At 54.2% G+C, this 27002-nt stretch overlaps 2 protein-coding genes and 1 pseudogene across 6 annotated transcripts in view; all 3 read right to left on the bottom strand.

Annotated features, from left to right (window-relative positions):
* Nucleotides 1–27002, bottom strand: part of LOC137141274 (zinc finger protein 208-like) — a 134723-nt gene that overhangs the window by 29390 nt on the left and 78331 nt on the right. The window lies entirely within an intron of this gene.
* On the bottom strand, nt 826–21398 carry MGAT1 (alpha-1,3-mannosyl-glycoprotein 2-beta-N-acetylglucosaminyltransferase). 5 transcript variants are annotated; one of them, XM_067530111.1, is made up of 4 exons: nt 21091–21398; nt 18677–19315; nt 9350–9624; nt 826–2374 (listed from the first exon to the last, which is right to left on the bottom strand). In XM_067530111.1, exon 4 carries the CDS (start codon nt 2303–2305, stop codon nt 944–946), a length of 1362 nt encoding a protein of 453 aa, XP_067386212.1. In that variant the 5' UTR covers nt 2306–2374; nt 9350–9624; nt 18677–19315; nt 21091–21398; the 3' UTR covers nt 826–943. The 5 variants fall into 5 exon arrangements, with proteins under 5 accessions (XP_067386212.1, XP_067386215.1, XP_067386213.1 ...); XM_067530114.1 differs by having other exon boundaries at nt 9370–9624; XM_067530112.1 differs by lacking the exon at nt 21091–21398 and adding an exon at nt 20623–20724.
* LOC137141289 (olfactory receptor 2B6-like) lies at nt 23035–25417 on the bottom strand (annotated as a pseudogene).

Raw genomic sequence — 27002 nt, 5'->3', positions numbered from 1 at the left:
GCTTCTTCCACACACATTGTAGAAAAGTGGCAATGAAAGATAAAGAGAAGGGAGCCATGATGGAACGCCCCCTACAAGTAGAAGAATGTGAGGGTGGCGGGAGAGTAAACATCACTGGATGGACAGAAGCCAAGACAGCTGCTCACACCCCCTAGAACCAGAGGGCTGCTTGGGTGGCCACTGAAAGCAAAGGGTGAGAAGGTTCTGATGGTCCAGCCATGCTAGAGATGGTTCCATGAAGACACCAAAGAGGTCATCATGGACAGAGAGATCCTTGCCCTGCACGACTCCCCTACAGCTAACGAAGGCCCCCGTGAGGACCATCAAGGAGGTCCTGCCATCTCCACTGCCCCCTCCCGGCTATGGCCAGAGGTAACCCCCGCCCACCCCCACTCTGCCCCCAACTAAGGATGGCAAGGTGGGAACTGCCAATGGTCTCAAGCAGCCCTGGCACCACCACTCGTCCACCCCCAGGCTGAGGTGGTCACCCCACTCTCCGTTCCTCCCGCGCGGCTCACAGAGGCTGGGATAACACCTTGGCTGGAAAGTAGCCACCAGTCGGATGGTTCGGTTCAGCGCCGGCTCTGATCCCACCCACACACCGTGGAGAAACCACCAGGGACGTGGTAGAGGGGAGTTCACGCTGTCAGGAAGGGGATAGGCACTGGGGAGGCGGGGGGAGTAGGGCAATGGGGAGAGCCTCAGCATGCCCCATCCCAGCCCCCTCCCCGTCTCCCACATCGGGGCATCACAATAATCCCGCTCTCCCCCACCCCAGTATTAGTGCACAAACACGCCCCCGCCCCTCCCCGGAATGCACTCGAATGCCACTCGGAAAACAAAAATACAAGGTCTGAGTCCACGCCCCACACACACACACCCCGCCCACCCCCTCCATGATCCTTATGGGTCCAACATGCTCAATGTCTGGGCAGAGACGGCGCTAACTCCAAGTGGGGTCGTAACCCGTCCAGTCAGAAGGGGGCGCCAGGTAGACCCGCCGGCCGCGGTAGAGGAAGCTGACGATGCCCCGGTAGCCGGCACGAGGCACCCCCGACTTGAGATCATCCATAACGCCCAGGGCCTTGGCGAAGGCCTTGAAGGAGTCGCGGCTGCTGTACTGCACGCGGACGGTGCCCAGCTCCCGGCGCTGGTTGCCCTGCAGCTCCTCCACCCGCAGCTGGGGGGCGCCGTAGACCTGGGGCAGGAACGAGCGCTCGTACTCCTCCTTCTTGAGGTAGGAGAGGTCCATCTGGGTGAAAGGCACGAAGCGGTCGTTGAGCTTGATGAACTTCAGGTACTGGTCAAAGAACTGCCCGTGGCTCACGCCCTTGCGGCCGAAGGTCATGGTGCGGGAGACCTCGGGCCTAATGCACGAGCGGCCCCGCCGCTGCTCCGGCTGCCTCATCCAGTCGTCCCAGAAGGCCCTGGGCCACTTGGGCTCCAGCTCGTCCCACAGCTCCGACAGCAGCAGCCAGCCCAGGCCGGGGAAGAAGTCCGTGCGGTAGAGCAGCTCCGGCCGCCCAGCCTCCACCATCTGCTCTTTGCCATTGTCATTCCAGGCAGAGACGCACCAGAGGCTGGGGTCGGCCAGCAGGAGGGGGAAGGCCGCCTGGAAGTACTCAAAGAAATCCGGGGCCACTTCCAGGTCATCCTCCACCACAATGGCCGCCTGGTACTGGAAGGTGCGGAAAACCTGACTCAGGGCCCAGCGGTAGTGCCGGGCAATCTTGTAGTAGCCCTGGAACTTGCGATGGTCCGTGGGCACCGGGATATCGCTCAGGTCCGGCTGCTTGATGTGCATGATGGCCTCGCCGTAGGAGGCAATGACCCGGGCCGTCTCCTCGTGCCCGCAGTCCTGGCTCACGATGATGGGGAAGCGCTCCCGCGACGGCCGGTAATGCAAAAGCTTGTCCAGGCACCGGCGCACCGTGCTGCGGTCGCAGGCAATCACCACCACGGGCAGGACCGCATCCAGGGAGGCCCGGGACTGGTGCGGGACAGCACTGGTGGCGGGCAAAGCCCTCGTGCTGGACGTGGCCGCGGCCAGGGGGAGCCGAGCTGCCTCGTCCGCCTTCTTTCTCTTCTTGCTCCAGAGGGCGCTGTACCGGTGGATCTGCCGCAGCAGATCCTTCTGGTGCTCCAACTCCAGCTCCGCGTCCTGGGCCAGCCGGATGACCTCCTCGGCCAAGTGGCTGTGGTCGTCGAAGGCTGGGGGACGGGTCCACAGGAAGAAGAGGAGCAGGGCGTTCCAGGCCACGAACAGCACCACGCCCCAGAGGACCAGGCTGCTCTTCTTCAGCATCCTTCACAGGCAGAGGCCCGCCGCCGCTTACGCTCGCGATCCCTCCGGCCTCACTCCACAGCCATGGATCTGGGGGGGCAAAGGAGGGATGGGGAGTCAGTGAAGTAGAAGGGAATGCCGGCAACGATTCACAACGAGCTCCACCCACCACAGACAGGCTCTTGATGGAGCAGCTGCTCCACCAGGCTCGGCCCCACTCGGGGCACCAGGGTGGGATCATGACATGGAGACGCCCCAGCGGGTCCCATCACCTACAGCCTATTCCCCAGGCTCTATCCAGTCCTGGACATAAGAGTCACCCGGCAACGGGGCTCCAAGCCCGTCCCTCAGGAAGATGATTCCCCCTCCAGGTACATCTCCCCATCAGGACTCTTCCACGGACGTTGACTCCGTGTTGCCCCATTCTTTGTTTCATCGCATTCCTCCCCGTCATGCCCCTCTTCCCCCTCCTTAGGCGTCAAGCGCCTGCACTAAAGATCTTACCTGTCCCTCAGTTATCTTTTAGCTAAGCTAACTTGCAATCTTCCCTGCATGCTCCCGGCTCCAGGAATTGGTTGGGCTGGAGTGCAGGGATGGGGAAGGCGGTAGGCCAAGCAGCAAAGAGAGGAGCAGTGAATGGAAGGGGAAAACGTCCCCTCCCAGATAGGGTGGAGTGGGGGAGTCCCTGGGAAGCCCAGGGGTGAGCAGAAAAGGTAATACACCCCTGTGCGGGGGAGGAGAGTCCATTGGGAAGGGAAGCTTGGGATATCGGCGGATGATGCCCAGGACTGCGTAGACGCTGGGTCTGAGATCCGCTATCCTATCCTCCTGGCTGGTGTTGGGAGATGCCCTGGCAGGTCGCTGCCTCCCCCAAGAGCGGCTGCATTAACCTCAGCTTGGACCTCACTGGTCCCACGGGCATTAGCTGTGCACAGCACTGTCCTAAGCCCGTAATCCCCCCCTGGCTGCATCAGTAGCCTCATTAATCCCCCCCCGGCGAGAGCCCCGGCCCTATATTTAACACGGCAGGCCTGTGTGTGATCACGGGTGGGGTTCAGCTGCATTAAAACACCACCAGTCTGGTGCGACTCAAAGCGGGGAGGACACCAGAGAAGGTGACCTTAAAGCCCTCGCGTCCCCCTCTGGACTGCCTACGTCAGGGCCATTTTGGCAGCGTGTGGCTATAACACCATTTGGGTATTCAGCCACCCCTCTCCAGCCACTAACGCAGGCACCTCTGGGGCGGGGCAGTTGTTTAGCAGCCATGCAGCAACGGTCCACAGGGATTGTTTGCCCAGCACTGAAATGCAGCCACCTCTGGGGTGGGGCAGTAAGGGAACAGCTGCGCGGTGACGCTGCACCAGGGTCACTCACCCAGCACTGAAATGCAGCCACCTCTGGGGTGGGGTGGGGTGTGGCAGACATTGAACAGCTGCCCAGAAACAGTTTGGGACAGGAAGTGAAGGAGAATCCCAGAGCAGGGAGGGATTTAAGGAGGAAAAAAACCTTACTACCATTAGTTATGCATCTGGAATGAACTCTGGGGTCAGCAGTGACTGCCAGGGGACAGTGCCCCCACCCTGGAACATTGGGGTCAACCTGATCTATGAAGCCACTCACCCCCCAGAGGGTGGATTTCCTCAGAGGTCCCCCATCCAAACAAGTGACCCAGCCTCCTAGTCACAGCTTGTTTGACCAGCCTAGTTCACTGATCAATATTGACTTGGGATGATGCTAGCGAGATAGGGAGCCAGGAAAGTCAGGCGGCTCTGATCTGGGGCCAGGGGAGAAAGAAGAGGGGGGGCGGGGAAGGCATGGTGTCCATCTGTCTCTGCTCAGCAGGACTCTGGAGGGGATTCACACCACTGCTACTTAAGCCTGTCGGCCAGTTGGATTCACTCAAGCACGCACCTTGGATCCTTGGGGAGGGGTGGAAAGGTCACGGCCAAGCCAGCTGGTGTCCAGGCTGGACACCACAGACTCCCAGAGGAGGAAGGGATTGGGGCAGGGAAGTGCGGGAGCGGGCCAAGGTATGGGGTGAGGTCAGCTGGGTACCTTTCTAGGATGGAAGAGGAACCAAGAGGCAGAAGTTGAGTAACTGAAAATCCCAGGCTCCACCCAGTCCTGGTTTGAAGGATCTCCACCCCTGGGATCTGCTCCAGCCCTGGGAAGGGGGGTGTGTGGAGAAAATACTGGGATAGATAGGCCCCACCGATGATTTTAGGGGAGGCAGGAGACAGCGAGCAAGAAGGCCGGCTGGTCTGATCCAGCACAGCAGGGCGGCGTGGGCAGTGATACCAGGCTAGAGGGGTGCACTCCGGGACGGTTGATTTCCCTCCGGCCCTCGCAGACAAGCTCACAGTTGTTCTAAAGGAGCGTCTGGGCTTAGAGACCCGCGCCTCGGTTCCTCCTTGGAGCAGGAAGTTGCGTTTTTCCCATCTGGCTTGCAGAGCACGAAGCACTGAGCCAGCGGCTTTGGGAGCTGCTGACAGTGCAGAGAAAAGGCTCTTTTGAAACTCTCTGGGATGTTTAGACAGCACAGAGGCTTGAGATCCTTCCCCGGACGTTTAAGGCCAGGGAGTTGCAGGGCAATAAGTGAGGTGTGTGTGGGGGGAGGGAGGGGAAAGCAGATCCACAGAAGGGTGAAAAAAGCAGCCTCCCCTTACTCCGCATGCTGCTGCTCCTGGAGACGGAGCTGTTGAGTTTCGGGACAGTCCAAAACGTCTCCTCCCATTAGCTCCTCACAGGTGCGGGAGAGCCAGTGAGCGGGGCGCTATTCTGGCTCCTAGGAAGCAGTGGGGACTGGATGATCGGTGGAGGAGACTTGGATTATCTAGTCCAAGCGCAGCTTCAAACAGGACGGTCCCTACTGCAGTTCACAGTGCCAGGCTGGGGAGGGCAGCACGGCGCCCTAGTGCACGCCCAGATTGTGATGGAGTGCTCGCCGGGTTAGGCATAGCGCCCCCTAGTGCAACCCCCGAGTGTGACATGTCAGGTTAGGCACAGCACCCCCTAGTGCCCGCCCAGATTGTGATGGAGTGCTTGCCAGGTTAGGCATAGCGCCCCCTAGTGCAACCCCAGAGTGTGACATGCCAGGTTAGGCACAGCGCCCCCTAGTGCCCGCCCAGATTGTGATGGAGTACATGGCAAGTTAGGCACAGCGCCCCCTAGTGCACGCCCCCAGTATGACATGCCAGGTTAGGCACAGCGCCCCCTAGTGCCAGAATGAGGGCGGTGACACTGACTCCCATGAGGGTGGACAGCATAGGGCTCTCTATGACCAGGCTGAGGAGGAACGCACCCTCTAGTGCCAGAACAAGAGGGGACACTGAGCCAGGTTAAGGATGGGTAGCTCAGAAGCAATCTCCCCGCCCCCCAGCTGCTGGGGAAAGAACCAGGGCAGCTCCCCCACTCCAGCAGCACAGCGCCCCCTCTGGTTAGGCTGTGGAACGAAGGAGCATGCTATGCAGGGCCGAACCCAGGCCCTGCCACGGGTCCTGGCTCATTGCTTTGCACGGCTGAGGCTTGTTTGTTAAAGAGCTAAAAAGTCTTGTTGGGAATTTGGCAACAAGTGGAAAAACCTCAGCAGAATGGCCCGTGGCTCCGGGATTGGTTTGGGAGCAGAGCCAAGGGAAGGAAGAGCTGTGCATTGTGGGTACCCGGCCTGACTCCTGGGTCACTCCATCTGTGGATTTCACAATCTCAAGAGACAGCAATGGCCTCTCGGCAAAGGCCCTGCCTGGCTTAACCTTTTAACCCCTTCTTTGGCCACAGGAGAAATCCCACTGGCAGAGGCAGAGCCCAACTCCCTCTACCGCCCACTTGCTGAGACCCAGGCAGCCAGAGACGCTCGCTGCCTGCAGCCAAGTCCTGACTCCAGCTACCCACCACTCTGCTGAAGATTTGAGAGCTGGGATGTAGCTCATAGTTAACGTGGGGGAGGAGGGGGGTACCGCTCTCTGCCAGGGCAGTGAGAGACGTAAACAAAGCTGAGACGACGACTCCAGCCACCCAGCAGCAGATGCAGCTGAGATCCAATCTCCTCAGCTCCTTCCAATCTCTCACCCAGCTCACCGTGATCAAATGTTTACCTGGCCAGCTAAACCAGTTTCAAAGCACAAAGGTGAAAGGCTTAAGGGCGGTGGCCAAACCAGTCTGACCACAGGCAATAAGTTGAAGAGGCAGCTGAAATGCGGATGGGCTGGCCTGGCTGTCTCTGTCATCCTCTCCCATCCCAAAGACTGGTTCTTGTCCTTCACCCTGTCCTTCGGTGCAGGCCCCATGTCTGAAGAACCCTTCCAGCCATCTGAGAGCACACCAGCTTCTACTAGCCATGCATCAGATCATTCGCCCACTGAAAGGCAGCTGTCTCTGGGGAGCAACACGACGCCATTCTTTAGTTTTGGACAGGAAGGGAAAACAGCAGGGTGGTGGGTTGAAAGAGGGCACGGTTTCAGAATCAAAAACATCCCCCCCGCTGGTATTTGGCCAGGCCTCTAGGATTTATGCCCTGATTCCATGGGAAAGCACCAGGGGATATGGAGCAATCCCGGAAGTCTCAGTTCTAAGTGTCAGCAGAAGCCAGGGTGTTGAGCCGAGCGGGGTAGCCCCAAGACAGGAAAGCCCACTGGTTTTCCTGTGGGTTTTCTCACTTCCCCTCCAGCTGCCTCCATTGTTCAACAAAATCCACATCTGGGATTCCCCAAGACTAGAGGAACAAAAGCCACAGAGAAGCAGCCAATCCTGCTATTTCCCCTCTCCCCAAATGCTAAAAAACCCTCCCCGATCTCTCTTCCCACATGCCTCAGCACAGTCTGCACATAATCCCAGAACCCCTCCCCTCCCGATACCAACTACCAGCCCCTCCCCCTTCCGGGATCCAGCCCCTGCTCATGGTGGAGAGCAATGGGTCAGCGTCCATGACACGTAACCAGGGTGGAGAGAAAAACCAGATGCAGGGGTGGATGGGTCTCAAGCAGCGTCTCCTCCCCACCAAGCACTCAAAGGGTTAAGGGGGGTACTGCATCCTCAAGGGTGGGTCGCCAACGTTGGCAGCCCAGAGCTCCTTTTGGCTCCACCACGGGAAGGGCTTGTTGAAATAAAAGCCACGTTTATTAACTGGCCCTGAGTCAAGAAAATGCAAATTCCCCCTTGGCAGTTTATTCAAATCAAGCGCAGAGGCAGGAAAGGGAGTGGGTGGTGGAGGCAACGTTGCAGGAGGCCTACAAGGAGCCGAGATCATTAACTGTCATGCTGAGCAGAATTGTCTCCGGCTTCCCCAGCTGTCTGGATCCATCAGTTGTCTCTTGTCTTGTATTCAGATTGTCAGTTGTTTGAGGCAGGGGCTGTCTTTCTGTCCTGTCTGTACAGCACCTAGCACAACGGGGGCCTGGGCCATGACCAGGGCTCTTACGTGAGGCGACAATACAAATGAATAACAAACGGGGTGTTATGGTAGGGCCTGCTTGTGCCAGGTGCTGTACACACAGAGCGAGGTGGTCCCTACCCCAAAGAACTCGCAGCCTAATTATACAAAGGAAGGATCATCTCCTCATTTTACATATGGGGAAACTGAGGCACAGTGACGCGGGAAACGCGTGGCAGAGCTGAGATCTGCACCCATATCTCCTGAACCCTAGGTCAGTTTCTTGACAACTCCTTGACTGATCCTGTGGTTGTCCTGTCTCCCCTCTGGGGCGTTCCCCTTGTCAGACGCTGCCCAAATTCCACAAACCCTCCAGGCCTACAAGAACCAACCCCATGCCATGCCAGGCACCTGGCAAAGAAACTTTCCCACAAGACAGGGCAGCCACCACATCCACGCTGGGATAAGAAGAGAATGTGCCGGACCAGTTTGTAACTACTTTTAAGCGGCAAGTGAGAACGGAACCTCAAACTAGATTGGAAACCAGCCCCCTTGCTCCGAAACCTGCTGTAATCAGGCGAGACGGCAGCTCAGACAACTCACAGGCCAGCTCAGATTGGATGGGATGGGGAAAAGCAAGAGGAACCACAGTGATTTCAGCCTCTGGGGGGGATTGTGCATTACCGCTGATGCTGCTTCCTCCAGGCCGGCATCTAACCTGCTGAGACCCTCTCTCCCTCCTTGGCCAAAAGGGTCCATTCTGATCATCTCATTTGACTTCCCAAATAACACAGGCCAGAGAATTTCACCCCGGGATTGACACCCCTGGCAGATTCAGATAACACCTCTCCACTGCTTCAGCTTCCCCAGCTACTCAGTACAAAACGGCCACATATAACACGGCCGCAACGGACCCAGGATATAATACAGGGAGCACTGAACAGACACAGGCTGCAGCCTCGGGACTCAGCGCAGCCATCATGATGGGCATCAAACAGAACCAGGCAGGCTCAAGAAGGCTGTCCGAACAGCGTTTGTCCAGCCACAGCACAAAACGCAAACCCATGCATCAACCCTATTGTCACCAGGATCTCCAGACACAGCTGCTTTTCACAGCCTTGTCAGGCTGCTTGCCAGATCCTAGAAAGATTTCCCTCGCACCATCACACTCTCCTGGGATGGGAAAGAAACACCAGCCAAAGAGACAGGGGGGAAAACTAACACACTAAATAGTCCTTCTTCCTGGAAACCATAGTGGGGATAGAATTTCGTCCCCCACCCTCTGGCCTGTTTATTTAGACTGGAAACTCCTGAGGGCAGGGAGTGTCTCTCACTGTGTTTGTGCAGCACTCGGCACAAAGGGGCCCTGATCTCAGCTGGGGCAGGGACCGTCTTCCACTGTGTGTTTGTGCAGCACCCGGCACAACGGGGCCCTGATCTCAGCTGCGGCAGGAACCATCTTCCGCTGTTTGTCTGGGCAGCGCCCAGCACAATGGGGCCTGATCTCAGCTGGGGTGACATTGTAACACAGTTAATAAGTAACACACCCAGACATGGATCACAATCACACAGAAGCGGATGTGGTCTCCCACACCTGATCACACCATCCAGCGGATCAGGAGCGCTTTAGATCCCTCTCTAAAAAGTTTCTTTGTTCCCCTTCCCTGGAAAGTACAAAAGTTTTAGCTTTAAAACCGTACCAGAGCAGCCGTTATCTCACCGTCCCCACAAGCTCTCAGATGGGGGTTCTGCTTCCTCCCAAGCACCTCATCTTCGATAACAAGGCAGGTGGGTTTCTGGGTTCCGGTCCAGATGTGTCGATTTCACACTCACCCTCTCTCGGTCCTCAGCTGAATGTCAAACCTGGCTTCCAAACTCCAGCTCAGGATTCAGTCCGCGTCCAGCTTGAGGACCCCACTGTTACGGACTGTGGCTCTGTCTCCTTTCTAGCCAGCCCCCACCTCCGTACCAGGCTCTGTTCAACAAGGCAAGCGACCCAAGTTCAGCATTATGAACTCTCCTTTCTAATCGCTTGAGTCTCTCTCTCTGCCGGTATCTGATTTCCAGCTGCAAAGGGGTGGGGGGGGACGGGGGGGGGGGGGACAGCAGAGCTCAGGACAGATCGGCTCGGGGCAGCGGGACAGAGCGGAGGAGACAGTGACAGACGGAGCCCGGGCTGCGGCGAACTGTTGAAGTTTCAATGCACAGCAGTTTCTGCACAGATCTCGCTGGCTCTGCCGGTTTCACTCCCCTCAGCGATACAGGAAACGTGGCCCTCCCATGTAGGCTAGGAGAGGAGGAAGGAAGGCAGGGTCAGAGGTTGCTATGGGGCGGCCCTCTCGATCAGGAAGTCTGGGGCCCCCCCAGGTCTGAAAGGGGGGGTTTATCCCTTACAAAGCCAGATCTGGGGGAAAGGTGAACAGGAAAATAAGGCTGCCAGGGGTTTTGCAGAGAGGGGCTAGGAAGAGAGAGGTGAAGGGGCCGGATCCTGATCTCTGTTGCCCCCGGGGGAATCAGGAGGGACCCCACTGCCATCAATGGAGTCAGAGCTGGATCCTGATCTGAGCGACTCCAGCCTGACTTGAGATCAGGAGGGGCACTCCACATTTACACACCGGTGTAACCAAGTAGAATCTGGCCCAGAGCATAAGGGGGAGGGGGGGGGGAACTGAACAGCGGGTCACAGGCCAAGGATCAAACTTTGCTGACGAAGCTTCGGGGGCAGTCGCTGGGCAAAGATCCCTTTCCTGAGGCGGAGTAGCTGGAACACCAGACAGCCCCACTGAGTTAACTTCTAACGCCACATTTGCTTACAGAGGAGAGTTAACCATTAACTGGTCCTTTGGCAGCCGCTCCCCTTGGAAACAAAGACAGAGGGGGGGCATTTAAGGGGGGCGTTCAGGAGGTAAACCAGACATAGACCCTTTCACCGCCAGAACAGCCGGTCAGGTCTGACCCCAGGTTGGGAAGGGGAAACAGGGTCTTTCTCCTCTAAGCTCTGATCCAGCCCCAGGGTGAGGAGGACTGGCTGGCTCAAAGGGGGTTGGGGAAGGGGATCTTTCCTCTCTAGGGGGAACCAGCTTCAATCCGACCCCATCAAGGGGGAATAGGAATGAGGGTCTTTTCCCTCTAGGGGGCAACCAGCTCCAATTCAGCTCCAGGTTGGAGGACATGGCTGGCTCAGGAGAGTCAGGAAATGGGAAATGAAGGAAATTAAATACAACATTTTCCTCCCCCATCCTCTTGAAGTCTCTCACAGCCTTTGAAAGCAGCCAGGAATTCAGGCTGCTGTGTCCTCACCTCACCCCCCGACCCCCAGGAGTCTGGAGGAATTACAGCGGGGTTCAGACACTAGCCAGGGATCTCCGCAGCCACATGTGCTGGGCCCACCACCCCGGGGCCTTCCCAGGCTCAGCCAGATTCCCTCCCATCACAGCACAAGGGAAAAAGCCCGGGGGACACAATTACAGTCCCAACAAGGGAAGGCGAGAGGGAAGAGACCTGCATCAACCACCTCCTTGATCACACACACGTCCCCCCACTCCCGGTAGGGGATCCGAGATGTACCTGCCACGCGGGCAAACATTTGTCCCACCACGGAGCTGACATTTCGAGCAAACAGGGTCAGGACAGGTCAGTATTCGGATGGGAGATCGCCAGGGAAATCTAAGGGCTACAGAGAGGACCTAGAGAGGTGTGGGGGGTGGGGGTCTCAGTAAGGCGCGTTCTCCCCCCTTGGGCAGCGCCAATCTCAGTGACCTAGTTGGTGCAGCTAGGGGGCTCTTTCTTTCAACCGAGAGGGTACCAACCGGCTTTGATCACTTGTGAGCACGGACGAGCCAAGGGCACCTACCAATTAAGCCGTTTCTCCACGCGGGCTATTCCATTCTGCCTCTTTAAAGCTCCCCTCACTGATTCAACTGGGATCTCACTGCCTGTCCTCTTGGCTTGTTCACGTGTGGCCATGCAGCAGCTGCCAGGTCCGGCCCAGAGGTGGCTGCATTTCGGTGCAGCCGGAGCGATCCCTGTGCGTGCTTGCTGTGTGCTTGCTATGCAGCCGCCTCTGGTGTGGGGCATTTTAGTGGCTCACGTGGGGCGGGAGGAATTAGGGATCCTCAAAGTGAAACATGAGAAAGACGCAAGCCTTTAGCGTCCATATCAGCAGGCCCCATCCTGCCAGTTCAGCAGAGGATGAAGCAAGCTGGATTTCTTTTTGCCCTATGCTTCAGCTCAAAGCACTGACGAGGCGGTACAGACACACCCCTGCCATGTGGGTCACTGTCTCTCTCCTCCTCCGTGGGGTTTATGCCACAGCTTCACAGCATTCACCCAGGAAGAGATGGATGCATGAAACGAGCTGGAGGTGCTCAGCCCAGCTCCTCAATGGAACCGTGTCCCATTCACAACCACTAGCCCCTGCACCGGCGTAGCCCAGGCAGGCGGAGCGGGACTCGCTAGGCCCCTTCTCGTGGCTGGAGCACGTCGATTTTTAGCACATGCTAATAATGTCTTTAGGGCAAGCAGTCGAGGTTCATGCTTTTAGGATCTCTCTTCACTGCAGTTCGCCCAGGCTCCTCCCAGGTGCTGCCCCTATCTCACCCCCCGTCCACACACAAAACTCCCAGCTGAATTTGGTGGTGCTTTACAGCTCAGGTTAACTGGCCCGACTGGGAGTGTGGGGTACAGCCCACGATCCATTTCCACTCCACCGCTCCCTTCGCAGTGAGGACACAGGCTAAACCCTTTGAGTCCCGACAGGCCGCCGGTGCCTTCCCACAACTCCCCTGTGTGCCCGCAAGGACTGATAAGTCCCCCCCGCCCCCATTCACTAGCAAGGAATCAGAGCGGCTCAGCTTATCACACGGGATGTGCCCCCAGAAGTCCTAGTGACACGGCGGGGGGAGAGGAGGAGGGAACGCAGCACCACTGACAACACGGTAACGTGGGGTTACCGACCATCCGAGTCACCTCTGCAGTGACCACAGACCCTCAGATACTGGGGGGGGGGGGGGCTGGAACCAGTCCTGGGGAACTCACTGGCAGCCTCAGCAGGGAGGCCAGGGGCTGGGTGCACCAAGGAGGTTGAACGCCCCCTCCCCTCCAGCGGGGGAGAACCTATAGGGCAAAGTGTGGCCCATCGGGACGGTGGGTTGGGCCGTGGGAGTTTGCCTGGTCTCTGCCCACCCTGGGGAGGGCTCGGAGCCCTGCGTCGGCAGATCTAGTTCATGTCCAAAGGCAGATCAGAGCCAGACGCAAACACGCAGAGATGTGAGGAACAATCTGTCCTGTCCGTTCCTCTGCTGCCCGCTCGCTAACGGGAAACAGACACACAGTGGAGAATGGGAGGGGCTTCTCTGGGAAGGGGGGAGGCGGGCAGGGGGTGCCCAGGAGGCAAACAGGAAGCCAGCCAGCACAGCAGGTCCCCTCGATAAAGGGAAGGCGGCTCCTTGTGTGCCAATCAAATCAGCAACCAACAGGATGAGGCAGGGTTCAGACTGAGAAGGGAAAGATATCGCAGGGGCCAGGGATAACATTCAGGGGTGCTAAGCGGATGGGGCCGGGTCACTAAGGGTTAAAACTAAGGCCACATGCTCCTGCATCTCCGCCTGCCCCCCCACTATAATTTAGCAACCTATTCTTCCCGATTCTGTGCTGATCCCCACCATCATCACGCTCAATTCTCCCCCCCCGCCCAGCATAGGAGAAGCCAGTTTAGAGGATTAGCAGCCCTGGGTTTTGCTGCCAGCTCTGGGAGGGGAGCCTAGTGGTCAGAGCAGGAGACAGGACTCCTGGGTTCTCTCCCCTGGTCTGAAAGTGGGGTCTGGTGGCTGAAGAGGGGGAATTAGGAGTCAGGACTCCTGGGTTGTAATCCCAGGGTTGGCAGGGGGAGTTAGGTCTGGTAGGGGGGTAGACAGGACTCTTGGTTCTAGTCCCAGGACTGGAAGGGAGTTGGGTCGAGTGGTTAGAGCAGGGAACTGGGAGTCGGGCCGCCTTGACTCTATTTGTGGCTCTGCCACGCATCCACAGGAATCCTGGGCGAGTCATTGCCCATCTGTGCCTCAGTTTCCCCATCTAACAAAACCACAAAGTACTCGTGGAGGAAGGCAGGGGGTCGTGATGCTCGAAAACACAGACAGCAAGGAGGTAGGCAGGAGTGGGCCAGCCCAGTATCTCCCAGTTAAGTTAAGGGCAAGCCTCAACAGCTGGCATGGGCTTTGTAAGGCACCCTCACCCCAGTGGTTGACAGGGAAATGCACAGGATCCCCACCCGCCCCCAGGAGGAATGGGATGTCACGGTGCCCCAATCCTGCATACGTGGCAGGCTGGAGGCGTGAACTTCTCCTCCCAGCCTCTGATCTCACGCCAGCCACCAGACCCCACTCCCCTCTCAGAACTGGGGAGAGAACCCAGGCATCCTGACTCCCAGTCCCCACTGCTCTAACCTACTAGTGTCATTCTACCCATGCCACCTCTGAAATGCAGCCATCTCTAGGGTAGAGAGAGCAGCACCGTCACTGGCTTGGGGGCTGAGGGCATCTCCAATTCTGGAGGGACCAGTTCCCGGCCCTTCGCCAAGAGAATCCTTTGGCCGCTGAGCAGAGATTTCCCCGGGCTCCTCCGGTGACAGCTCAAAGACAATCTTCCCGCTGCAGAGCGGGCTGAGGAGTGGAGATCCTTCCCCATCTCAACCCGGCACGCCGGGGAAATGGGAGAGACACTGAGGGGAGCACGAACGAGTCCGTAGAGAGCGTGAGGAAGGGAGAAACGAGGCACTAGCTACAGACAGGCAAAGGCTGTTCCCAAAACAGCTCTGCCGATGCCCCTCAGTCCCGATCTGCAGCCCCCTGCTATCCCAGCCCTTGGCTGACCCCCCCAGCTCTGCCAGTCCCTTCAATCCTGATCCCCCAGCACCACAGCTATCCCAGCCCTTGGCTAATCCCCCCCAGCTCTGCCACAAACTCCACGTTTCCATTCGAACTGCACACAGAACCAGGAACTGCAGACTGGCCATGTGTCACATCAACCCCTGCTCTGGCTTCCCATCCACACTGAGATCCAGTTCAGATTAATCCCCCAGGGCACAGAAGCACCATGGATTTGCTGTACTGGGGAGGGGAGCCCAGCGCTGGAATAGCAAGGGGGCTGAGAGTCAGGATGGAGGGGCTTCCGTAAACCTGTGTGTGAGAGGGGAACCTGGAGCTGGAACAGTAGTGGGGGCTGCAGCGGTGAGGACGAGAATACCAGATCTAGTCTCTTTGCTACCTTCAGCCAATATCCATGTCCTCCCTGCTCTTTCCCATGATCTCCCCACTGTGGATCCAAAAACCTTCCCCTCTGCAGTTCCCATCCTCTGGGAGAGCCTGCCTGCATCTCTCTCCATCTCACCGACTCCATTTATGATCAAACCTTGCCTGAAAAGCTTCTCCCTGTTAAATAACAGATGGAGGCACATTAACCCACTCAAGCCTTTTGAGATAATAACTTAAGCTAATTTTCCTTTCGGAGGTTGCGATAGCTAAGTGTGCGTAGCGTCTGGCTGCCAAAGTGTTGAGAGCGCAGAAGAAACAGCCCAGTCGAGAGCAATCAAACATCGTAAAAAGTGTCTTTACAGAGAGGGAGGCTGGCCTGGTGGTTAAGGCTGTGGGCTGGGATTCAGGAGACCGGCGTTCAATTCTCGGTTCTGACGCTGAGCCTGGGCAAGTCACTGCATCTCGCCAAGCCTCAGTTTCCCCAATAATCCTCCTGAGCGCTTCAGGAACATCTCATATTCATGTGCAGAACCCAGTGAAATGGGCCCTCCAGCACTACCCTAACAGAAAGAAACATTTCTGGGATTTATAGAGCATCCTTCATTCCGAAAGATGGATCTGTCTCAGCAGCTTCCGCGGCTACAGAACTCAAGTACTTTAAATGAGACACAAAACATTTCCCCCCCAGTGCTGTGATGCAGCCTCCTCTGGGGTGTGGCATGGCAACTGTTTGACAGCTCTCAACAATACACATAATAATTGCTAGTAGTAATCATTTCTATTACCACACTACCTAGGACCCTCAGTCATGGATCCAGAACCCCATTGCGCTAGGAGCTGTACGAACACAGAACAAAAATACAGGAAATGGAAAAGACTCTTATAATTGGTTGAAACCATGGGGAGATTGGATTTTCCAGGGAGGCACAAAGGAATCACCTGAGCTAGACCAGCCACTTCTTTCAAATGAAATTCACCCAATTTGTTTTTCCTTTGCAGGTTTTCCTTATGCGGTCTGAGCTGTCCACCTCCTTTTGTATCTTGACCTGATTTGTCCACCTCCTTTTGTAAGATGCCTCGGTACGTCTACACTGCAATCACGGGGTGTGACTGCAGCTCATGTAGACATGCCTGAGCTCAGGTACCAGAGCCGTGAAGCCATATAAGCCCGTCTGAAACACTGGGTAATGACTTGTGGGGTTAGCACACGCTGCTGCAGCTGTATCACTCTGGGAGCCAAATTAGTTAGACCAAGACTAGCGTCTGTGTTCTTGAGCTGCAATCACACCCTCCGACTGCAGCGTAGACAAACCCTTGCTAATTAACCCTGACGAAATTCGTTGGTGTCAATGAAAATAGGTCCCCCCGTCAAAAACACACCACCTTAGCGGGACAGCAGCTTACATTTCAAATGTACCTTCAACCCCTGTCAAAATGTAGGGCCCCGGAGCCAGATGGAGAGGAGATGAGGGGCAGGGATTGAGCGTTGGGTAGTAGAGATGGACCCAAGATCAAAAGCAATATCTAGGTGCTGCCTAATTAGAACTGTGCAAAAAAGCGCTGTCGCTCTCTCACTGAAAGTGGGTGGAATTCAAGTTTGCAGTCCAGAACAAACAAAAAAAGATTATTGGCTTTTTGGATGTACTGGGTATACACACATTCCTAACCACTATAAACACGTCAGCCCCCGGCCGGCCTGCCAGTGAGCAGTGTCTCAGAACGGAGAACACCAAAAGGATGGTTATAAGCAGGGCTGGTATCAGAAAGCCCACAACCACTGCTCATTACAAATGCTCCAGCAGGGTCACATTCAATCCAGCCCCGTGTCACTGAGGAGCTGGCTCAGAGAATGGGATTACAGGATTTTTACTTCTAAGAGACGCTCGTTCCAATCTGGCCCAAGGTCGGGGATGATCGGCAGCTGCAGGGAATGGGATATGGGGCCTTCTGACCTCGGGCAAGTCACTTCCCTGCTCTTTGCGTCAGTTTCCCCAACTGTAAAATAGGGAATAACAACACAGCCCTCCTTTGTAAAGCTCTTTGAGATCTACTGACGCCAAGTGCTAAAATAACAGCTATTTGCAGGGTTGCTCCCAGGATACAAGACAGACAAGGTGGGTGAGGGAATAGTTTTTATTTGACCAGCTTCTGTTGGAGAAAGAGACACACTTTCAAGCTACACAGAGCTGAAGAACAACTCTATGGCGCTCCAAAGCGTCTCTCGCACCAACTGAAGTTGGTCCAATAAAAATTATTACCTCACGCACCTCGTCTCTCTCATATAAATTAGGTATTCTTCTTACAGAGGGAATCAATTCCGATCCAGCCTCAGACAGAGGGGGTCTGGCTGGTTCAGGGGAGTTGGGGAATGCGATACGGGGCCTTTCCCCTCCCGGAGGATCTGGTTCCAATCACGGCCCAGAGAGGGCCCAGACACATTGGTGGTGGGGGCGGGTGGGTGCGCGCACAGGGTAGCTTGCAATTCTGCTAGCTGAGCCTAACCGCTCGGGAGTGAAGATGCCCCTCACCCCAGCACAAAACACATCTGATTAAAAAAAAAACCAACAACATCGCATCTTGGGAGCGATATTCAGGTTTAACTTCTGCCTCCTCTGCAGGGTCCACCCCTTTCCAGCGATTCCTCCCCCCAATGTGGTCATCAAAGCTCCCCCAAAGTGCTGCTGGACCCCCTGGGGAGGCACAGCCCAGAGAGGCTGCTGCTCCAAGTCACCCAGTGACGCATCAAGCAGCCAGTGAAGAAGGAAGAGAGAAGGCAGGGAACCAGAATCAGGGCTTAGGGTGCCACTGATGGGACAGTCCCGTGGTAGGATCATCAGTGATGAGGAATACAGGAACTGGACCTCTTTGCCATGCTGGATCAGACCACTGGGCCCACCTCATTCAGCACACCCACCCCACCCACACCAGTTCAGACCACAAGGTCCATTTAACCCAGGATCTTCACCCCACTCCCACCAGATCAGACCACTGGGCCTGTGGACTCCAGTAATCCAACTACTTCATTCCCAGTTCTGCAACAGGCCTCCTGAGTGAGCTTGGGCAAGCTACTTCACCTGTCTGTGCCTCAGTTTCCCCATCAGTAAAATGGGCATAACCATCCTGCCCTCCTTCGTAAAGCATTTTGCGATCTCCTGATGAAATGCGCTAGATAAGAGCTAGATGTTATTGTTATTGTCTACTCCAGTATTCCCATCCCACCATGCCAGATCAGACCGCTGGACCCAGTCTAATCCAGCATCCCAACCCCCCATATCAGCTTGATGGGACCATCTTGAAGGGAACAAAAGCATCTGTTCCACTGTCACATCCCAGCCAACACCAGATGCTCCAAAGGCATCACTCTCTCACTCACATCCCATCATGGGAAAGAAGTTTGTTGGTAACCCGCATCTACTGATCATCTTACACCTCGAACAATAGCAGGAGCCATCACCATTGCAGCTGTACCAGCGACACTATATGTATTCTCAGAAGAGTCCATCCCTTTAGTTTACCAAGCTACTGGCCTCACCCTTTAATTTATTGAACTACCTCAAAATCCTGCACCAGAGAGTTCCACTGATTAACCATCCAATGCGGTTTCTTTACCCTCCAACATGTATTCTCTTTCCCCTGCCACTTCCTCTGCAGGATGGAGTCAAGGCAGCAGGAGACCGTCTTCCAGTGGGCCACAGAAACAAGAGGCCAGTGGAAAGAATGGCACAAAAGCCTAGCATCTTTTCCAAGTTTGAAAGGCACATCATAAATAAGTCTCACCTGATTGGCGTCGGCTCAGTGTTCTGGTGGATGCCTGGGCTTCTGATTCTCTCCTGGGGGAGGGGGGTTTCTGGGCTCCCCCCTCCCCCTTCCAGGACCCCACTCGAGGACTCAATCCAGGAGGACAGCAGGAAGGGGCCTCTCCACCTCCCAATGGCCTATGCAGCTCCCCCTATCCCGGTTCAAAGCTAATAAACACACCCCAAGCTTCCTCCACTGAAAAGAGCGGGCAAGCTCTGTATTGGTCGCTCCCAGCCCTGAGATAACTCCCCGCCTCTCCTCAAGTGTCTTTCAAGACTCTCAGGGAATCAAGCCATTACAGCCCCTTGGGTCTCTGGGGAGGACAGTGGCAGCGGACGCAAGAGTCTGGTTTTCACCGCTCCTGATCGGCGCTGCTGCAGGTGGCACCCAGGTCACGTCGCCACATCGCTGTTACCGTCCGGCTGCTCTCCGCTCATCTGGGTCTCCCGGGGAGCTCTCACTCCCCAGGCACAAGTCGGCAGACCACCAGTTTCAGGCACAAACCAAAGCCCCAGCGTCCCATCTCCTAAAGTCCTGTCAGACCCCAGCCAGCTAGTCTTGTCTTCAGGAGGTGGATACGACGTGCCATCCTCGTGTCCTCTCAATTCCTCCTTGGCTCTGGGTAACAGACACAGAACTGTATTAGACACCAGCTTCCACCCCCAGTTCTTTAGCATCACGCTGACAGGATCTGTCCCCACACTGCTTTCATCCCCTCACTTCTCAGCACAGGTAACAGAGGATGAGTAGCATTTCGACCTGCTTCCCAGGCTCTGTCCCCTCACACAGAAACCTGCTTTTCAAGTCAAGGTTAGTTTCCTTCTCTGCAGTCCCAATGTTAACAGGGTCTATCACACAACCAGGGCCCCTCAACCCTATTACAGTCACAACTTCAACCTCTGCCTCTCCTGGGACATAGCTACTTAATATCCCACCCACACTCTGCTCCTACGGATACCTCCATTTCCTCTCTTGCGGTATATCCGCCCAATAATGCCTCCTCAATTATGCTCCAATGGTATATCCTCCCAATATCTTCCCTTCCTATGATATGTTCACCCAATATTTCCCTCCCCAGACCTCCCCCACACACTGCTCCTATGGTATATCCTCCTGCTGTCTCCATTTACCCTCCTGTACTATAGCAGGCCAATTCCACCCCCTCTGACCCCCATGACATATCCACCCAATATGCCTGTGGGATTTCCATTTGGTCTCACCTCCTACCGCCCACTCCCCATAGTATATTCACCCAATAGCTTCCCCTCACTCTGCCCCATCCACCCCACAGAATCTTTTCCCTCACTTTGCTCCCGAAGGACGTTCACCCCAAGAGCCCCTCCAACTCGATGGGACATTCACCCCAACGGAGAGCTCCAGCCCAACGGCATCTTTGCAAACCTCTCTCCTCCCTCCACAGAGTAGCATTTTCACTGCCGAATTGCCTAGTCTGTCCACAACCCCTCCCTCCGGGGGGACAGGGCGCAGCTGCCTCTCTCATCTCTCCTATAACAGTCCCCTCAGATCCCCCCTCTCCATAGCACATCTCCTCATGCTCAGTACCCTCTGCCTCTGCTGGGGGGCCAGCTCCTCCCTTCTGGAGATAAGGGGGGCCAGCTTCTCCCCCCCCCCCCACACCTAGAGATATCAGGGCCCCCCTGCCTGGAGATATGGGGAGCAGCTCCTCCCCCCCCCACCTGGAGATCTGGTAGCCCCTCCCCCTGTATGTAAATCTGGGGGGCACCTCCTCCCCCCCCACCTGGAGATCTGGGGGGCACCTCCTCCCTCCCCCACCACCTAGAGATCTGGGGGCTGCCCCTTCCCCTTTCTCTCCGCCTGGCGACGGGGGGACGCGAGGCTGCTCCTCCTCCCCAGCCTACCCCCCCCCGACCCAGAGCAGCCACAGCAACAGCAGCATCACCCACCAGGTTCCAGCCACTTCCGTCTGCCAGCGCCGGAAGCGAACCCATGGCAACCGCTCGACCCGCCCCGCGTCGCGCCCAACCCAGCCCCGCCCCACGTTCTACGATAACCACGCCCCCTCCCCTCCGAACCGTGAGCCACGCCCCCTTTCGAATCTTCCTCGGGCCACACCCTCAGTAAAATACTCCGGCCCTCCCGTTCTCTCCTGCCTAACGGCTGAGAGCAGCCCCTTGGAATGATGGCCGCGCCCACATTCGAACCTTCCCCCCCCTCCCCCCGGCTGAACGCTGACTGCGCAGCCGCCAGATCTGATCTGAGTTTTTCCCGCGGAGCAAATCATGCGGGTCGCCAGGCGGGGGGAGGACGAGACTCGAGCCCTGCTTCCATTGTGACTAAAATTAACCCCGAGTTGAGGCTCCATCCCATAACCACCCCCCTTCCTCTCTATGTGATTGGCCCCCCACACACACCCTTCTTTCAGAGGGATTTGATGTAATTATCAATGTCCCCCTCGCTTTGCGGAATGGAAGCGCCAACTCCTCCCGTAGAGGGGTCTGTAACAGTCCAATCCCCGGCCAGAAGGGGAGTTGAATTCTCCTGCAGGAAGAGGATGGATTCCCTCCATAAGTGCTGTTACCCTTCCTCTGCGCCCTCTCCCCCCGCCGTGCCTATCTCGTTGATTCGGCCGGGAGGGCGAAGCGCTGAAAGTTGGTTTCTTCCCTCCTGATCCCCCTTTATTGGGGGCAGTGGTACGGCCCGAGGGAGGGGGTGAGGAGACCCTTCCTTTTCTGTTGGGCAGTGCAGTGGGAGCAGGAGGGAGAAACCAAACCAGGCCCCGGGGGGCGAGTGGGTGTTGGAATATAATGCTAAACCCAGGGACTGAATAATGGTTCCTTCCTTCCTCCCTATTTCTTTCCCAGCTCCTATGGCCCCTCCCTCTTCTTCCAGCCCCTTTGGCCACGCCCCTTCCTTTAACCCTCCTTGAGTCCGCCCCAGCCTCATGGCCCCACTCCTGCCTCCAACCCCCTTGGCTCCACCCCCTGCTTCTTGGTCAACCCCATGGCCTCTCCCCTTCTTATAGCCCCGCCCCCTTGGCTCCTCCCTCTGCTTCCAGTCCCCTCAGCCCCCCTTTATTCCCAGACCCCTGCATCTCCACAGCCTGCCTGTACTGGAGTGTAATGAAACACCTGACATATATCCATGCATGCACCCGTGTGCATGCGTGTCCACATGTGTGCGAATCTACGTGGCTTCAGTTGGGAGCCAAACCATCCCGCCCCACCTCCATTATACACTGGGCTTGGAAGGATTCGATTTTTATCAGTAAACGTCAATTTCACTGCACATGCAAAACCCCACCAAAAACATTTCCGTGATAATAATCAAAATGTACAGAGAGGCAAACTAAGAAAAATGGTGCTTGAGAATGTATTCGGGTTTGATGTGAGGATATTTACTTTGTATATTTTGACATGTGATGTTCACAATCTGCTTTAATGCTGATAAAGTTTTAATGTTACGAATCTCAGTGCCTACTTATGTCGTTAAATAAGCATGATCTAATTCCCTTATTATCTGACCCCCCCTTTAACTCTGACCATTTAAATGGATTTTAAAAATGCTTAAAAATAAACATCAATGTTATCCATAGAAATTATTTTTAAAAAAAAATGGAATTCTGCCAAGCCTCGTTATATACCCATTAAATTGAAGCAATATTGCCAGTGTCATCAGCTGCCTCTTTGCGGCTCTGCTAGGACCGCATGTAGTTGTGTCGCTCAGTCTGCCTGCCCATTGCGGCTCTGTTTTATTTGTATTTTATAGTCATCACTGTTTCATTGAAATAGTTCTTTCATTATCATTCCTTGCATTATCATTAATTATATACAAAGTAAGTTTTTTGCCTAGAGCCAGGGATAGACTCCAGGAGCCCTGACACCCAACTCCGCTCTGCGCTAACCCACTAGACTCCCCTTCCTTTCCCAGAGCTGAGAACAGAACCCAGGAGTCCAGACTCCAACTATATTTAAATTCCCTCCTTGAGCAGAGGCGACTACCTTGGAGTCCGGATTCCCAGTCCTTTCTCTTGCCACTGGACATTGCTGCCTCTCTGCTACATCTTGAATGGAGACATTGAGAATGATGTACAGCTGTTTTCATCCCAAATGATCCTCAAGTCCTTTGACAAATAGCACAAGGTTACACATCAGCCAAACATCCTTTGCTAAGCTCTTTCTTGGGCAGGGACTTTATTTTCTTCGGAGCGGCTGTTTAAATAAGATTATTCAGGCAAACACTGAGAATCCTCGCAACAAAAGAGAATCACAAATTCCCATGAACTAGGATCCTCCTCTACAAGCCTCAGAGATTAATGGCCAGCCGCGGCACAGAACTAGGTTCTAGAACAGGGGTAGTCAATTCTTTTTTGTCACGGCGGAGGCGATGCAGCTGTAGGAGACCAGGGTGAGGCCCAGCAGCAGGAAGCTCGCACTGACAGCAAATGCTTCGGCCTCAATCACAGCGATGTCGACGCAGGCCGGCTTGAGCAGGGTCGGCATCTCACAGAAGAAGCGGTCAACCCAGTTCCACCCGCACCGGGGCAGCCGCACGGTCAGGCCGGTCTACACAACGGAGTTGCCAAAGCCACTCAGCCAGGCAGTGGCCACCCTCTGCAGGCAGAGGCGACGGCTCATGATGGTCATGTAGTGCAGCAGCTGGTAGATGGCAACGTAGCAGTCGTAGGCCATGATAACCAGCAGGAAGCACTCAGTGCCTCCCAGCGAGAGGAAGATGTAGAGCTGGGCCACTCAGCTGGCACAGGTGATGCACTTGTGGACACTGCGGAAGTTCACCAGCATCTTTGGAATGGTGCTGGTGTGTAGCAAAGGTCCAGGAAAGAGAGGTTGCTAAGGAAGAAGTACATAGGGGTGTGGAGACTGGGATCCAGCCACAAGACCACAATGATGGCCAGGTTCCCCACCAGGTTCAGGACGTACAAGACCAGCAAGACCACGAAAAGCAGCATCTCCAGGCGCGGTTGGTCAGAGACCCCCAATAGGATGAACTCCCACTGGGAGCTCCCGTTCCCTCTTTCCTCCTGCAGGGAGAAGGGACAAAGATAGGGATGAAAGGAGTCCCAACAGCCATACACAGGAGAGACAAATTCAAAGGCAGCCCCATCTGCTCTGAAGCAATCAGGCCCACTTGTGACTCTGTCATAGAAATTCTGTGCCAGTCGGTGGTGGGTGGATCCTTCTATCAGGGAATAGCTTTGTCACTGAAAAGTGGTTCCGTGGCACTTAGTGACAAAAGAGGATCCATATACCAGAGAATTAAAGTGTCCTAGAAAACTGGATCTGTGGCAGCTGGTGGGAGCAATAAGACACAGATGCCAAGAAATGGATTTGACATAGAAAAAGTGAGGCTTAGATTGTAAGCTCTTTGGGACAGAGATCTTTTTTTTTAAAAAAAATGCTATATTTGTACAGATCCTCGTTGTGACTGGGGGCTCCTAACTATCACTGCAGTTTTATCGATATTTGTAATAATAATGTGCCGGGAAGTCAAATCATAAAGAAGTGGCAATTGGTGGCAGTCATAGGATACTTTAATAGGGCCTCCTTTCCTCCTAAGAGCCCCCTCATGGCTAGGACTGGCTCTGATGCCTTGCCTCTCTTTCTCCTCTTCGGGAGGCGTTAAGAAATCCACACAGTCTTTCTCATGGCTAACACCAGCCCTGCCTGGGGCTCATTCAATAACAGAAAGAATTCAAAACAATCAGGTCCGAAAAGAAAGTCCATCACCACAACACAACAGTTGATATTCAGCTCTAGTGTCTTCTACCATATGCGGGGCTCTTCCTTTCTTCCAGGCAGCTCTTCAAGAAGCCATCACTCCTATCTCTTCCAAGCTCAGCCTTTTGACTCTGGCTTCCGCCCCCCCCCCCAACCCTTCTCCAGGTCAGGATCTCCTATAAGGGCCTCCTGCTTACTGCAGCTCTTCTCTGCCACACCTTCCACCTCCTGTTCCCTTCCCTTCTGGCTCATTATCACAAATACCTTTCCTCTATGAGGCCCCATCAAGGCTGTTAAATGAGTCACAGATGGGCTGGGACAGTTCCCTCTTAAAGGGCTCAGTCCACCCTGTGATACATCTGTACACAAAGAAACGGAGTTGAGAGACAAGGTAGGTGAGATCATCTTGTTTATTGGACCAATTTATGTTGGTGGAAGGGACAAACATTGGAGCTTCACAGAGCACTGCCTCAGGCCCAGAGAAGGTAACCAGAGTGTCCAGACTAAATACAAGGCAGGACAGATTGTTAATCATGTCACAGGAGACCACTTAAAATGAAGTGGGCAATAAACATGAAGTGGAAAATTAACGCCTCTGCAGCTGTCGGACAATGGAAGGTTAGCAGGCAGCAGGATGTGTTACAAATTGTTGTAATAGGCCATAAAACCAAAATTGAGTCCATGGTTTTCAGTGTGCAGCAGAATTATGAATTTAAGTTCTGATGATCATCTTTTGAAGGTGTGGGGCAGGATTTTTTTAGGCCACCAACGTAAGTTGGTCCAATAAAAGATATTACCTCACCTACCTTGCCTCTCTCATATCCTGGGGTCAACACGACCACAACAATACCTCGAACTAGTTGTCATGGGAAAGTGCATATGTGGCAGTTGGTGGCCGTTCTAGGATCTGTATGCCAAGGAATGGGCAATGAGACAACCTACCCATAAAGGAAATTTCTTCCTCAATGCAGTCAGTTAGAGACTGGTTTATGCCCGGAAACATGGGGGCTTATATTCTTTATACATTTGAATCCTCGCTAGTGTATAAGATGAGGTCATTTCAACACCCAATGCCCACCTCAGAAACGTCAAACACAAACACTTTTAACTCAGATTCCAACCTTAACTCTGACCCTTAAAAATGATGTAAAAATGGTATCTGTTAGAAAATTTCTGAATAACTTGTATAATTAACTTCCTTTTTTTGTAGCAGTCATACAAACATTGTATGTCATTAAGTTAATTTCCAGTTTGCCATGGAGCTGTAGCCCCAACTTCAACTAGAAAGCAACTTGTAAAATAAATATCTAGTCCTTCCCTCGGTAATGTCATGGAGCACTGAATAACACAGTTTATTTTTGAATCATGTTAAAAAGTATGTCCATTTATCTGTATTATCTTTCTTACTTTTCAGTTTATTGGAGTCATCCATTAATTATCAAACATTAGCAACTAATCATTGATAATTGCTATGGTAACATCTAGAGGCATTCATTTATTTCCTGGATTTCAGAGATTTCATCAGCTATCCCTACCAATCTATAGACCCAGAATCCAAACCCAATAATTTTCCAACAATTGAGTTTTGTAGCTTGTTCTGTGTGCCGGACACTAGATGAGCCCAGGGAAATCCCACTGGTGTCCATTTCATGTGGTTCTTGCAATTAGTTTGGGCCCCAGCTCTGCACAGGAAAACATTATAAGTACTGACAGTTAAGTGGTAACGTTTTGCTGGAGGATGTATGTCAGGAACCCCTAGACCAAATGACCCCAAATTTGCACTGCTAACTGCTCTCTGCCCCTGATCTAACACAGCGAATTACAAAGTAATCTACGTATTTGTATCCATTTTAGATCACTAAGAAAAACTATCCAATAAACAGAAATCTATCCAGCTATCTGTCTATGATCTATGGCTGAAAGGAGTTAAGTATATGGAGAGATGGAAAGAATGTAATGTGTGTAGGTTGTCTAAACAATTATGCCTATTATTAATTATTATTTATGAATTAACAACAATAATATATTATGCATTAAGAAAGATCTGGACAAATTGGAGAGAGTCCAGAGGACAGCAACAAGCATGTCTCTCTCACCAACAGAAGCGGGTTGAATAAAAGATATTACCTCACCCACCTCGTCTCTCTAAAATCTATCTATCTATCCAGCCTCCTAGCCTGCTCGTCTAGCTATCTAAACTTCAGTCAATACAGAGAGCCCAGAGAATGAAATGCAGCTGGGAGCATATTTATTAACTCAGGCACTCAGCCTTCGAGCTGGACAGGTGAGGTCGGCCGCTACAAAGCATAGTCAATGAATGCCAGTTCAACCCGGAGACATCAGAGCAGAAAGGGAAGACTGAACCAAAAGAGCGACTCCCGTGGCAGGCTGTAGTTACTGGGTCAGGCCACTAGAGAGATGCACGGACCAAGATTTACAAAAGTAACTGGTGATTTTGGGTACCCGATTTGACACACTGTTGCCAGCGAAAGTCTTGTAGTCCTCAGTCTTCTCCTGAAAGCAGCTCCTGGAAGAATGTGGTTACAATTAAAAAATAATTTTAAAAAGAGATGTTTCTAGGCCTTATA

The sequence above is a fragment of the Emydura macquarii genome, unplaced genomic scaffold (assembly GCF_026122565.2).
Source record: "Emydura macquarii macquarii isolate MOO-44397 ecotype Brisbane River unplaced genomic scaffold, CSIRO-AGI_Emac_v2 contig_3035, whole genome shotgun sequence".
In the NCBI taxonomy this organism is placed as follows: Eukaryota; Metazoa; Chordata; order Testudines; family Chelidae; genus Emydura; species Emydura macquarii.
The sequence above is the reverse complement of the archived record's forward strand: the minus strand, read 5'-3'. Positions and strand labels throughout refer to the sequence as shown.

Coding starts and splice junctions, on each gene's coding strand:
- MGAT1 (XM_067530111.1), bottom strand. CDS start 2,305: ATGCTGAAGAAGAGCAGCCTGGTCCTCTGGGGCGTGGTGCTGTTCGTG.